This window comes from Oryza sativa, chromosome 10, assembly GCF_034140825.1.
Source record: "Oryza sativa Japonica Group chromosome 10, ASM3414082v1".
Lineage (NCBI taxonomy): Eukaryota > Viridiplantae > Streptophyta > Magnoliopsida > Poales > Poaceae > Oryza > Oryza sativa.
In genome coordinates, this window is record NC_089044.1 from 7729808 (window position 1) to 7745399 (window position 15592).

At 38.0% G+C, this 15592-nt stretch overlaps 1 protein-coding gene across 1 annotated transcript; it reads left to right on the plus strand.

Moving 5' to 3' along the window:
• The first annotated feature begins 7134 nt into the window (after positions 1-7134).
• On the plus strand, positions 7135-12988 carry LOC4348274 (protein DETOXIFICATION 42). Its single transcript, XM_015759557.3, has 12 exons — positions 7135-7374; positions 7464-7585; positions 8777-8983; positions 9065-9252; positions 9654-9789; positions 10134-10230; positions 10361-10461; positions 10805-10968; positions 11190-11378; positions 11566-11661; positions 11751-11872; positions 12596-12988. Exons 1-12 carry the CDS (start codon positions 7262-7264, stop codon positions 12672-12674), a joined length of 1614 nt encoding a protein of 537 aa, XP_015615043.1. The 5' UTR covers positions 7135-7261; the 3' UTR covers positions 12675-12988.
• The last annotated feature ends 2604 nt before the right edge of the window (positions 12989-15592 follow it).

The window sequence follows — 15592 nt, forward strand, 5'->3', positions numbered from 1 at the left end:
ATTTACAAAAAACCAAAGGGATAGAATTATTTGACCACGAATTTAGGAAAAGAAGCAATATATATATATATATATATATATATATATATATATATATATATATATATATATATATATATATATATATATATATATATATATATATATATATATATTCACATCAAATTTGATTAAATTAATATGACTTTAGAAATTAAAATGTTTATAATTAATTAATCCCTTCGATCCAATAGTTCTACGGGCAATCCCAACCTAAAAACTACTACATTTGTTTTTCATATATGATGTCGTTGACTTTTAAAATAAGTTTGACCATTTGTCTTATTTTAAAAAATATATAATTATTATTTATTTTATTGTATTTGATTTATTATCAAATGTTCTTTAAGCATGACTTAATTTTTTCAATATTTGCACAAAAAATTTGATAAGACAAATGGTCAAAGTTTGTTGAAAAATCAAAGATGTCATATATTAAAAAACAGATGTAGTATCAAATAGTTTTCATACTTGCTATGTTATGTATGCAATATATATAGAAATTATATAACTAGTGAGTGGTTTCTTCAAAATAAATTCTCGTCCAATCACCTCTCTTCTTTCTACTTTTAATTTTTATCCACCAATCTCTTTTTTTCTTAGTTCCTATGTATAGCTAGCTTCTTACATGGAAATGATTTTTCATCTTTTCTCATCTCTCCTTATTAACTCTCTTGTCATCTCTGTCTTTTTTTAATGTGACAATACTATTAAATGATATGTAAACTATAGGATTGGGACTGCTCTTAGCCAATTCTCGTCAAAACTAGTTTAAAAAAGATTAAATTTCATAAAACCCCATCAACTACTACTATAGTCCAAAACGCACAAAACCACATAGTTCTACACATACTCCCAAGTATTATGGTGCTAAAGTTTCACAAAACCACACTATTATCCAATTTTATATACTCCTATATGAAAATTTTAATTTTTTTACTTACATGCATGTAACATTTATACGATAGATAAAAACTTATAAATTTAAAAAGTGATTGTATAACTTAATAAAGCTGTAGTAGATCAAAGTTAAAATGATTAATATTGTGGTTCTGTAAAACTTTTTTAGCCCTAATACTTGGGATTAAGTACCACACTAGAAAATTAGCGTGCCGATTGGCACGCTGGTAAATTTATAGCCCTGTGTGTATTATCATGTGTACTACATAAGTTATGATTTCTACCAAGCAATTGCTTTCAGTTTATTAAAAATATCAACATGGTCATGGTACTTGTCTTAACTGTATTTGTCTATAGATTTTTCAACACCGTATGAAAATTGTTGGTGTTACTTGCTTATGTACATGTAAATTCGCTTATTTTATCTTAATTTTCAATTAAACCTATAGTAGATTACATCTATTTGAAGATTTTTTTAATAATGAGAATCTTGCTACAACTTTTTGGTGCTTTTAATTTCGCTATTTACTGTTTTATTTTCTAGACATCCAGGATGTTACTGTCATTGTGTTACATGCCTCGATTTTGATATAACATGAAGTAATTGCATTTCCGAAAAAACTTACCGTGTGCTAGAAATTCTAATATCGCTCCATTCCTTTTATATTTATTCCGTTTTGTATTGCTCCATCCGGTCAGAAATATTTGACCAAACATCTGTAACTTGTCCACTGATAACTTCTCATAGCTTATATAGCTTAGTTTATCAAACATGGGAAAATAACATATAAAAAAATATTATAAAATTACTGTCATAATCTTATGAACTCAAACTGATGATTAAAGTTCATAAAATTGACTGAAAAATCTTAGTTTAAATGTAAAATATTTTTCTATCGTTGGAGTACTTATTTTTCTTTTCTATTTTTTCTTTAGTATTGTGTTTGCTAGGCATGCACACGCCTAACACATGAAAAGAGACTTTCTTGATGAGAGTTTGATATGTGAGAAAACATCTAGTGTGTTTTTTATTCTTTTTCATGCTATAAGGGTATATGGGCGTCAGGCCCTGATGTGCACTAGGGTTCCCGATCTTCCGAAAGATTCTAATAAACAACGATTTGGGCAGAGTCGCGACACAAATCGATCCGGCTTCTTGAACGCGCATGCTCTTGAGCCCCGCAATCGCAGCACCACGTCTCCTCTAGTTATCTCCCGTGCCGAAACGCGGATGACCTCGCCGAGAAGGCTAATCCCTGTTTGCCAATCGAAGAACACAAACAAGAACGAGATAGAAAACAACCAAAATTGCAGATGAATGATTAAGCTCACTAGTTAGGGTCTTACAAACCGATCTAGCGGCGAAACTGTTCTCGACAGATTAATCTAAGCAAAACCCAACTCTAAATGATGACGGCTACGGATTAAGTACGATTAGGACGTCCTAGGGTTGCCCTAGGGCGCACACCCCCTTGGCTAAGCCCACGACACAATTACAAGGCCCAAAACCCGAGTCAGATTCGGACTGGATGAGATACGTGGCTTGTTTTGCAGATTCCCGGCAGCTCGGTAGGAATTTTGATGTGGGACCAAAACCATATGAAAATAGACTCCATAAGCTTTCCAACAAGTACTCATGGGCCCCGAAATTCCTTCTAGATCAGCGGCTAAGTCCGTTTGAAGTTGATGCTGTCAGGAGGCCCGAATCCGAATCCAAAACGTGTACAACTTGATCTCTTGTCTTCTGTGGACCAAAAGTGACGTGGTGAGGTAGAAGTAGACTTGGAGAAGGTCTTGGTTTGGTCCTCAATCAACTTCTTTAATCATCTATGCATTAGTTACGTTCGGTCTCTTTTCCTTCGCCCAAGCAAGTACCTCTGCAAACGAAAACACACAAAACTTATTGTGTAGCAACGTTTGTTCAAATATATAACAAGTAAATCTAATGTAGAACATATGCACCTTTATTTGATTAATACATAAGATAGTCATGGTTATATCCGAGCTAGTTATGTCCTCCTCATCCTCCCCTTCTTGGTTGGAAATCGTCCTCGGTTTCACCTTGTCATGGAGCGTATTGTACTTATCTTTGTCTATCACAACATCCTGTGCGGAACATTTCTTGATGGCCATATGATTGGATCCTAAAATCTTTGTAGTCGAAAAGCCACAACACTCCCCTTCTTGCAAACCAACCTGTAACTTTTAAACAACTAGAGGAACTAGATAGAGAATTACTTATATGCATGCGGTCCTCTTGACAATACATTTCATCATGAAAAGGAGGTATAGTCAAATTCAAACAAATATATACTCGATGCACATTATATTCTCCTTTACTATCATAATTGCCAATAATATGAAAGATCACATCTGAAGGGCATGGCAATTCAAATCTAGCAAATAATTTCTTCTCTAAACAGTTGAGTGAACAAAGATCATCAAATTGAATATAACCCCAAGTATTTAAAGAAGATAGCTATGTAACCTCTTCATTCTCGCTAGCAATGTGAATAACATGTTTAAACTCAACACATGGTGTCTCTACTATAGAACTAACATGTTCATTCACTAGTTGTGACATAGATATAAGTGAAGCATCGCACAACTCTTCTTTATCACAAGAAACATCAAACAAATTATTTTGTGACAAAGGTATTTCAGCAATTGCTTCCACTATAGGTTGCTCTAGTGTAGCATAAGTAGTGAACATAGTTGGCACATCATAACTATGCATACCTTGAGCAGTTGTAGCACCATTATCTTTACCTTTTTGGTCATCTTCAGAAATTGTAGGCGCTTGGTCAATTAAACATTCCTCAAGCATGCATGGAGCTATGGATAGATCTTTTTGCTCTTCGTCTTTCTTCTCTTCCACCTCATTACCTTGGTTGTTCTCAGATGCCTGCAAGATATTAGTATCCAAAGCAATAGGCACAACAATATGTTCGTTTTGTAATTCAGACTTGGTTGAATACATCACAATAGCATCTTTCCTGGTATCTCTGAAAATCTCATCGATTCCATTCTTCATCTTTTGAAGATTATCTTCAAAAATTTCAGTAAAACTCATGGGTACCAATTTCATTTTCTGACCATTATATCTAAATGTGTATGTGTTAGCAACGAAATTATGCGAACCATTATTATCATATACCCATGGTTGACCAAACAACAAAGAACATGCTTGCATAGGGACAAGATCAAAATTAGTAGTATCATGATAATTTCTAATCGAAAAGTTTATTCTCATAATTCTATTTACCTTGAACTTACCACAAGAGTTGAACCATTTGATGTAATATGGATGAGGATGCGGTTGTGTAGGCAACTCAAGTTTCTCAACCAAATCTGAACTCACCAAGTTATTGCAACTCTCACTATCGATTATGGTACGACATGCTCTATCCTTAACCACAAACTTTGTTTCAAATAATTCGTGGTACTACCATTGCTCCGCTTTCTCCATTTGAGAACTTAGCACTTGTTGCACCAAAGTACTGTCATCACGTGCACCTTGTTAGTATCGCTGATTTTGAGCGCCACTCATACCTGTCATTGCAAACACAAAAACAACAACAAACAATGAAGGTTATCCCTAATAATCTGCTACGCGGTGTAGTGGTGCCCCGCAACAACTCAGCCAAATGGAGCACCTTACCAAGCTCTTACAAGTGTCTTACCAGCAATGCTAAGAACGGTACAACCAGTGGCTGGTTTGTGACACCTTGAAGGACGTGATGTGGCAATTGCAAGGATCAAAGCGGTGCTGACCAGAAGTATATATGTGGAGCTTGGGAGGCACAATATATAGTAGCAAAGGAATGCAATTATGCTAATAAGAAAATGCAAAGTTGAATAATAGTTCAAAGTACTAGTCAATGTGCTGGCCTAGCCTAGACTCAACTCTAGCTCAAGCAAGCACCCGACACCACTAAAGACTAGATATGAATCAATGCACAACTTTGCACTCTGATAACATACTCAAAGGATGAATGATTTTTTTTCTTTCTTGGTGCGGCTTTTTTTAAGCACCTTTCTGCCCTTTTTTTTCTTTTTTTTAGGTGCGGACTTTTTTTTTGCACCTTTCTGCCTTTTCTTTCTTTATTTATTCTTTTTTTTACTTTTTTTTTCAACAAAAACTGACCACTGACCTTGAACATGGATTCAAATGTAAATATGAATATTACAGGGACTCAAACGCAAAGTGCAAAACTAAATTTGGATCATCTCAAAAATGGATTGCTCATATCATGTAGGTTCCGTTTTTATAAAAATATCTCAAATCCGCTGCTTAACAATTGTATAAAGAGGATAATACGGACAGTCACAGATACATCTGATCTGATCCGGAGTTTCTCTTCAACCGTACAGTATTCCCCCTCGCGCGCACAGTACACATGCACAGTACGGCAACTCCAAAACCGTTTGATAAAAATTTCTCCAAATCACAAAAATGGAAACCCGATGAGAGACGATTCAATTTTTCAAGGTCCCGGCAACAACCAACAAGATGCAAAACTGGACCCAAAATTGACGTACAACTCACACGTGATAAACCCTAGACACAAAGTGATGAACAGATGCAATACTCAAAACTAAAAATTAAATCTAAAACTAAACTAGCACTCGACACGACGATGCAATCTAGAATTCAACAAAGCAAAATCTAATAGAACAATGCAACGGCTCAAATTGTCTAGGTAAAGAGTAAATATTTTTTGTGTGGCAATTTTCTGGTTATGGGAAGATAAATTACCTAATGGGCAACCGCGCTCTGATACCACTTGATGCACTAGGGTTCCCGATCTTCCGAAAGGTTCTGATAAACAACGATTTGGGCGGAGTCGCGACACAAATCGATCTGGCTTCTTGAACGCGCTCGCTCTTAAGCCCTGCAATCGCAGCACCACGTCTCCTCTGGTTATCTCCCGTGCCGAAACGCGGATGACCTCGCCGAGAAGGCTAATCCCTATTTGCCAATCGAAGAACACAAACAAGAACGAGATAGAAAACAACCAAAATTGCAGATGAATGATTAAACTTACGAGTTGGGGTCTTACAAACCGATCTAGCGGCGTAACTGTTCTCGACAGATTAATCTAAGCAAAACCCAACTCTAAACGATGACGGCTACGGATTAAGTACGATTAGGACATCCTAGGGTTGCCCTAGGGCGCACACCCCCTTAGCTAAGCCCACGACACAATTACAAGGCCCAAAATCCGAGTCAGATTCGGACTGGATGAGATACGTGGCTTGTTTTGCAGATTCCCGGCAGCTCGGTAGGAATTTTGACGTGGGACCAAAACCATATGAAAATAGACTCCATAAGCTTTCCGACAAGTACTCATGGGCCCCGAAATTCCTTCTAGATCAGCGGCTAGGTCCGTTTGAAGTTGATGCTGTTAGGAGGCCCGAATCCGAATCCAAAACGTGTACAACTTGATCTCTTGTCTTCTATGGACCAAAAGTGACGTGGTGAGGTAGAAGTAGACTTGGAGAAGGTCTTGGTTTGGTCCCCAATCAACTTCTTTAATCATCTATGCATTAGTTACGTTCGGTCTCTTTTCTTTCGCCCAAGCAAGTACCTCTGCAAACGAAAACACACAAAACTCATTATGTAGCAACGTTTGTCCAAATATATAACAAGTAAATCTAATGTAGAACATATGCACATTTATTTGATTAATACATAAGGTAGTCATGGTTATATCCGAGCCCTCATCAGGCCCATGCATGTATGCAAGGCCCAGCTGAATGCCAGGCCCTCGTATGAGCGCAACATAGCGTTCTTTTTTTTCTTTTCTCGATCTCTCCCGTTGCAAGTATGTTCGCCTGTTATTTTGCGTGGAAACCGATTCCGTGAATAGGGACGTGCCACATGGCTTATCTCTCTAGTGATTAATTTGCATAGAATTCTTTTTATAAGATAACAAAATCCTATAGTTTTATGCAATTTAGAACGCAGTACCTATAATTAAGTGAAATTTACTCTTAATAATAAAAAAAAAGCCCCCAACGAAGTCTCTGCTTTGCCGATGCGACCGGTCTCACCTCCCCTACCCACGGCAGGCGCCAACTGAGCCCGGCGCTTCCCGTCCGTCTCCCTTCCTCCACCAGTCCACCCTCTCTCCTTTCCGTTCCGTTCCGTCCCCCAACGAATAAAAGCGCACCGCGTACATGCCTTCCACCGTGTCCTCCAAAGCACCAGCGCCGGCAGGAGGGCCCCCCGCCGGATTCGATTCCCGGCACGTCCTTCTCCTCCCTTTCTCGCGGGCGCCGCACGCCCCTTCCCCCTCCTCCTCCTCCTCTTGGTCTGATGAATGGGGAGAGCCTCCTCGACCGCAGCTCCTCCGCCGACGCCGCCATGAACGACGCCGTGCCCGGCCACCGCCACCACCACCCGCTTAGCGTCTTCCTCCGGGACGCCAGGTTGTTAACCGAGTCATCGGTCTATCGATTTTTTTCCCTTTCCATCTATTTATCTCTGAGTTTTTATTTTCTTGGGGGTCCTGTTGCAGGTTGGCGTTCAGGTGGGACGAGCTCGGGAGGGAGATCATGGGGATCGCGGTGCCCGGCGCGCTCGCCCTCATGGCTGACCCGGTCGCCTCGCTCGTCGACACCGCCTTCATTGGCCACATAGGTTTGCTTCTCTTCTCTCCTTATTTTCCTTATTTTTTTTAATTTTTTCCCCTTACTGCTGACTTCGTTGTGAAGTTTCCACCACCAGTTCTGACCTGCTCCAGGTGGGATTGGAACGTACTCTGTTCTACCCTTCGGCCTTGGTCGCACGATGTAATTTTAATACTACTAGATTTCTTTTCAGCTTGGAGCAAACCTAACCCAGTTCATTCCGTTAGTGGTAGGAATTAAGGTGTGGTGTTTGGTCCTGACTATTACGAAATTTATCTGGCTGTGCTGGTAATAGATCTCGCTTCCATAATGTCGAACCTAAAAAAATGAAGCAGTAGTTTGTAAAGTAGTAGAGTCTTTTGCCGACATCGTGGCTGATGGTTGCCATTGTTTAGAATATTGATACTAACCCTAATATTTCATTGCTAAGTATTAAAACAAAATTTTAATGCTTTCAATTCAAGGGTTAGTGTGTAGTTATGTAGTACGGTGCCCTTAAATGTCTTAACATCAAAGTTGATTGTCAGATAGGTTTTTTATTGATGAATTCTGTAAGAAAGCAATCAAAAAGCATAAAGTTGGATAATGACCATTGTTTAAGGTCAACGCAAACTGGCCATATTTTATATTCAGCAAGTATGTATGGTAATACTAATGAATCAATGTCATGTAAAATAGATGTAGAATTAATTACTGAAGTTTAGACCATTACTAATTCGTAGAGAATTCCAATTGGCTTTGATTTATATTTAGTTTAGCTACTTTATGTCTTGAAATTGAGTTTAGATCTTCTACGGCTAATTTGCTTTCTTGATGTGCTTACATTTGACTTCACCAGTTAGCTAAGAAAGTGCTTCTACGTTATCAAGTAGTAATTTGCCAAGAAGAAAAACAGCACCCCCTGCAGCAGCCACCCATGGCTTTTGTGTTAGTCAACCCATACATTTTTTAGTTTGTAATGTCAAACTGCCTACTAGATGTTGGCACTAGACTACATGTTCACCGTTATCCCAAATAAGATTATTAATGAACTTAATATTGCTCTTTCATTTATTTTTATTTATACATTTCAGCCTGCTTTGAATTTTGTATGAACTTTACTTCTTACTGTATTGTAATAGAAAAAAAGGGACACATTCTGATTTTCAAGTCTTTGACTTATTTTGTCTCAAGTTAATTTGATTCCTTTTGTTCAAAACAGGCCCAGTTGAACTTGCAGCTGTTGGTGTATCTATTGCCGTGTTTAATCAAGTATCAAGGATTGCAATATTTCCCCTTGTCAGTGTCACGACATCATTTGTTGCGGAGGAAGATGCTACATCCAGTGACAGAGAAAAATATGAAATAAATGGCGAGAATGAATTCAATGTTTCAGACAGTGAAATGGAAGAGCTGGTTTCTCATGAAGGTAAAACAGTTCTAATCTTCTTTTAAGAAACATTAGAAATTAAACAATGCTTATTTCTTTGACACTCAATCTTGCCACCAGAGGCTAGTGCTGCTCCCAGTAAGTCGTCTTTCGAAACTGACTCAAGTGATGTCAAAATTGAACATAAGCGGAAAAACATTCCATCGGTGTCTACAGCATTACTACTTGGTGGGGTGCTCGGCCTTTTACAAGCACTGCTTCTTGTTATTTGCGCAAAACCTCTCTTAGGCTACATGGGTGTGAAACAGGTATATGTTCCTTCATACCATTTCCTTTGTGGTAAAATCAATTATTTTGTCTAATCGTAAAGATGTAAACATCAAGGATTGAGTCATCATTTTTTCCTGTTTTTGAAAAATCTATCAATGGATGTTCTTTATCAAAATTTAATAACTGAGAACTCATCTATTATTAAGTTTAGCTCTGGATAGTTGGATGTGCACATATATATTGTAAGTACGAAGTATCACTAATGGAACTTAATTTTTCATGTATATTATGATCTGAATGAAATTGTAGCAACAAACTAGTGTATTGGTGAGTTTCATCATTAAGGACTTCTATGATTTTGGTTTTTTAATTCTAGAATACACTGTTTATTTATTATTTTTCACATCGGAGTCCTTTTTCTACTGAAATTTTCTGATAGGGCTCTGCAATGTTGATGCCAGCACTAAAGTACTTGGTAGTCAGATCTCTTGGTGCTCCTGCTGTGCTTTTATCTCTGGCAATGCAAGGGGTATTTCGTGGACTTAAAGATACAAAGACACCTCTTTATGCAACTGGTACAGTATTTCCTTGACTGCAGAATGGTGTATGCTGTATATAATCAAACCAAGTGTCTAAAATAATGATTATTTAAACTGTCCCTTCAAAGTCATTCTACTTGTGGTGGAATACTTTAATACTTTCTTTTAAGTTCGCAAAGTTAAGGCAAGATGACATGATATGAACTGGTGGGATCAAACACTTATGACCTACCGTACATTATTCATGTAATAAAATGCATGACTGTAGAACATGTGTCTCTTGTAGATGGTATATTTAAATGCATGAGATGTTACGATTAGTGAATAATTTGCCTCAGGATAATACATATACCTAATGGTGTTAACTCTTTTTATACCAGTGGCTGGAGATGCAACCAACATAGTTTTGGATCCAATATTTATGTTTGTCTTCCAGTATGGTGTCAGTGGTGCAGCAATTGCTCATGTTATATCACAGTATGTAGCACAATTCTCTCTTATAATATCATTGTTTTTTACCCGTGAAGTTGGATGACAAACTATGTCCAAAAGTATATAATACCTTTCTTCTACCTCTTGTGATAGTGTATGGTGGAAAATTCTGCAGATATTTCATTGCATCCATTCTCTTATGGAGGTTAAGGCTACATGTTGACCTACTTCCACCCAGCTTTAAACATATGCAGTTCAGTCGATTCCTTAAAAACGGTAATTCTTTTCTAATATTTTTGGGTTCCAACTAAGACATGGCCCTTTTTTTTTGCCACAAACCATTTTACAATACCTGGTCTTCATAGGATGATAATTATTAATATCCATTTTCTCGTATGCATTCTTAGATTTGATTTTTTTCATTGAAAGTGCATACTTAATTCAAAACAGCAAATTAACTATTTATTTCCTTTTTTACATTTGGGTTATGCCTGCTTGACTTTCACATTGTTTTAGCACATAATTTCATTCTAAACGCAAGTTGCCCTTGCTTGTTTCAATTATTTTACTTGAAACATTTCTGGTTATATAAAACTCGTTCTCACTTTTCACACTTCAGGTTTCCTATTACTTGCCAGAGTTATTGCTGCAACATGCTGCGTGACACTATCTGCATCAATGGCTGCACGGCTAGGTTCAGTTCCAATGGCTGCATTTCAGATTTGCTTGCAGATCTGGCTGGCTTCGTCTCTTCTTGCTGATGGATTGGCTTTTGCAGGACAGGTAAGGGAACAGTTGTCTCCACTCACTCCAATGCTGACAATACTGAAGGTTTCTATTGAACCTTCATTTTAATGAAAAATTCTACCTCAGTAACTGCACCAAAGGGTATATAATTGAGTTTTCTAAATTATCTAACGTTGGAAACAGATAATGAGATGTATCAGCATGAACTGAAATGAATTTGCATTTTGTTCTTATGCATCTGGATCATATTTTGACAGGCTATACTTGCAAGTGCATTTGCTCGTCAAGACCATTCTAAGGCCGCAGCCACAGCTTCTCGTATATTGCAGCTGGGATTGGTTTTAGGACTTCTCCTAAGCATTTTTCTTGGCATTGGCCTCCGTTTAGGATCAAGGTTATTTACTGATGACCAGGATGTTCTACATCATATTTACCTAGGCATACCGGTAAACTTTCTTTATACTGATGCCAAAATAATTACAATTTTAAGTCATATTGTAGTTAGGATTCCTCAGTTGTGTGCGGGAGCCTGATGTTCCTTTATGATATCTTTCCTACTGTGCATTGGGATGCCTGCCTACTGTCAGAGTTACCTGGAATTTTTTTAACTAAAGAGTTATTTTTCCTGTTCAGTTTGTCTCTCTGACTCAACCAATCAATGCGTTAGCTTTTGTTTTTGATGGTATCAATTATGGAGCATCAGATTTTGGATATGCTGCTTATTCAATGGCAAGTCAACTAGTCAACACCTATGTCCTTCTATCTGTATTTTCAATCCTTTTTTTTTCACATATTTTTGTTGAATTCATTGTCCTCAGATTCTTGTGGCAATTGTCAGCATCATCTTCATAGTCACACTAGCAAGTTACAATGGTTTTGTCGGAATTTGGATAGCTTTGACAGTCTACATGAGCCTCCGAATGCTTGCAGGATTCTTAAGGTACAATCAGTCAAAGCATTATCTTTTCTAACCTGAGTATTTGATTACAAACCTTTATTACAATGACAAACAATAGTTATAAGTCTTCAGTAATGATTGCTACAACCAGAATCACCACCAAACAGTTCACAGGACACCACTACACCAGCTTTCTCCCAGTCTGCACAGGCACACACCCTAAAAGCTAACATTCCATAGGGAACATCACAATCTGGCAATTCATGGTCAGGAATAAATTCACATTGACAGGATCAACACCACCCTGTGATAAGGAACATCAATAAGACGTGCAGCCACTAGTCTCGTGCCCTCGCCATGCCCTTCCCCCATGGCTAAAACAGAAACCACTTTGCTCTAGCATCTATCAACTCGAATGAGAATAGATGCTATCATGATGAGGACCAATACGAGTAACAGCAAGCATCATACCCCAGCTTTAGAGCTCAACACCAAGGAAGAAAAGTTGCTGATTATAAGAAGTGATTTGTGTCAACGTGCACTTGGCAAATAAAAGAGGTAGCTAGAATGTAGTAATGTATCCCCGTGAGGCCGTGACAGACGAAGCAAGAAAAATACCAAAACTTTGTGCTATATGCCTACAAATGTAGTTTCATCTCAAATACGAAAATAAAAACTTAAATTCGTTTTATACCTACTGCAGTGTCATTCGTTTTCTATATTGATTTTACAAGTTTGCAATAAATCGCTATACTAAATTTTCAGGATAGGGACTGCACGAGGACCATGGACTTTCTATGCAGCTCAACGCATGCATTCTCATGAGGTGGTTGGACTTTGTTGAACAATACTATAGGAAGACACCATGGATACTTTGTAAGGTTTTGCAGGTTTGGTGGGAATGGAGGTTGTTTGAACAAAAGAAAATATTCAACTGTCATGTACATAGATAATCACACATGTTACTACTATTCTAATAGATTCTCCCCTGTCGTGTATGTTGTATTTGCCCATGTATAGTTCAGTATGTTCGGCTGGCTATTTTGTAACAAGTTTGGATATAAAGTCACGTAGCATAAGATGTTTGCACACCGTGAGATATACGGAGCATTGGCATTTGATTTTTAAAACATTAATGGAAATTTTACCAGATGCCAACGACAAGTGATCGGTTCTGTGAATTATTATTGACGGACAAGTTTTTGAAACTCCGCATGTTGCTGCGAGAGTTTAGTAAAATAGCTAGACGACATAGCTTACATAAGTTGATATGATTTATGATAATTTAAAAAGTATATAGAATGATGATTTAAATGTAAAATTAAGGTGATATGGCTTTATAAGAGAAGAAAAGAAGGAAGATAATTTAGTTCATAGATTAATCATCTAAGAACTTAAAAATAATTGAGTGGTATAGCCATCACATAACCACGATCCGAAGCCACACCGAGCAATCACAGAACTACGATCCGAAATAACTAGCTTTATACCTGTCAAGGTTGGATGCGGCCAAGTGGTGAGGGTGAGAATAATCCGAAGCCTCCTGGACTCTGACCTGTCAAACCGAACAATCACAGAACCACAATCTGGGACTAATCCACACAAGAGACCCGAGAGCCAAAAGCACGAATTAGGGGGCACCAGAGGAGCCTTCTCACAAATCCAAAAGAACTCACAAGAACAAAGGGGTAAGACACTTATGTAGTCTTCAGCAATCTCTCATATATGAGGATTTCAATTGAACAAAAGTTATCTAATGGATGGAGTAGAGAGGTATTTATACTAGGAACATCCCTCCTAGCTGAGGTTGTGAATATAAGAAGCCACGTTCTGATGGTCAAGGCTAACATAAATGAGAATGCAAAGCGTTTTCTCGGGTTCGCGCACATCCCTTTAGCTCCTGCACAGGCTTCAGTAAAAATGCCATAACTTTTTCTTGGAAAATGATATTGAGGTGGGGTTTGATGCATTGGAAATTAGATTTGTCCCTCTTTCCAACCATGTATGCATGCAACCCGTCTTTTGACTGGCTGGGTCGCACAAGCCTTGGAAGTTGAGCCTTTGCAGCGTAAACCATCTTCTTGTTGGCGTAGACAGCTACTGGTTGGGCATGAACTGATTCCTCCTCGACGTAACCCTTGTCGTCCTCAACATAACCTATCCTTCTTGGCGTAGTGATGATATCCTCGGGCGTAAACCTTAGCAATACAAAGGTAGAGCATTTAGGTAGTATAAAATTCTCACTAAAATTTGGGTTAAGTTGAGCAAAGAGCGAGTTCACCTCTTGTTGTATTTTCCTAGCATGGCTGCGCATAATTGGACCATGATATGCTTGATCGTTCTTGGTGAAATGTAATCCATCAACTTGATTTACGTCATCTTCATTTTCTTCATGTGATGTATGACGTAAACCATCACCCTTGTTTACGTCAAGTGTAGCTGGGATATGCTCATCAAGGAGCATCCTTAGTTAGCAGGCAAGTTAAGGGTCTAGCAACTAAAGTGAAATGTTTAATCAAGCGCCGATAGAACCTTGCACGAGCTAGGAAGCTATTTACTCCTTTAACATTGGTAGGATGTGGAAGCTGTTGAATGACTTCTATTTTTGTTCTATCCACCTCTACCCCCTTTCGAGGACTGGTGTTCTAGGACTATACCTTCATGGACCATGAAGTTGCATTTTTCCTAATTAAGTACCAAATCATTTTCTTAACACCGTTGCAAGACCATATCTAAATTTATGAGACAATAACAAATTTTTTTTCATAGACTGAGAAATCGTTCATGAAAACTTTCATGATTTCCTTGATCCTGTTGGGGAAGATAGATATCATAGACCTTTGGAATGACGCAAGTGTATTGCACAACCCGAACGACATTCTACAATTTTTTTATAGAAATGTTGCTTTAAAATCATACTACCCATTTTTTAAGTTTTTTTTAGCTAATACTTAATTAATCGTGCACTATCGTTCCGTTTTCCGTGTGGGAGGTGAGGGTTCCTAAATACAGTCTAAATTGGGATGGAAGGAGTAACATTTTAGGGCAGAGGAAGTACAGAGTTTCATCAAAGCAGCCCTGCGAAGTGGCAGCATCGGAGTTTTCCTAATGCGCGATCGATCGTGCGCCCTCAGTACAGAGTTTCATCAAAGCGGCCTTGCGAAGTAGCAGCGATGGAGTTTTCCTAATGCGCGATCGATCTCCCGCGCCGAGGGCGCGCGATCGGGAAAGCCACATCCGTCCCCTAACACACTCCTCTCCTCTTCCTTCTCCCTTATTCTCTTCCTACTACACCATACATTTAAAAAAATAAAAAAACACAAGTTAGAGAAAAGTTAAAAAATAGAAAAAAAATCTAATACTCTTATTTATATGCATAGACTATATACTTACGTACAGACTTTATACCGTAAACATCGCACGTATAAACTTTATGTACAGAAATACTATATATTAAAAATATTTGAATTCAAATTCAAATTTGAATCGGGTATATAAACTTCTGACTTATAAACTTTGGGTTTATAAACTTTAGCTGTAAAAACTTTAGATGTATAAACTTTAGATATATAAATTTTAGGTGTACAAACTTTAGATATATAAAGTTACTAAAATAATAAAGTAAAGCGGTGTTAAAAAAAGGAAACTGCGTGGGGAGGGAACTGATCGCCTAGCGCGATCGATCGCCCAATAGGTTTTTCGGCTGCGACTCACTCAGTCGCTCCCTCGACAAGTTCACAAATCGTCTCCCCTTCTCCGACC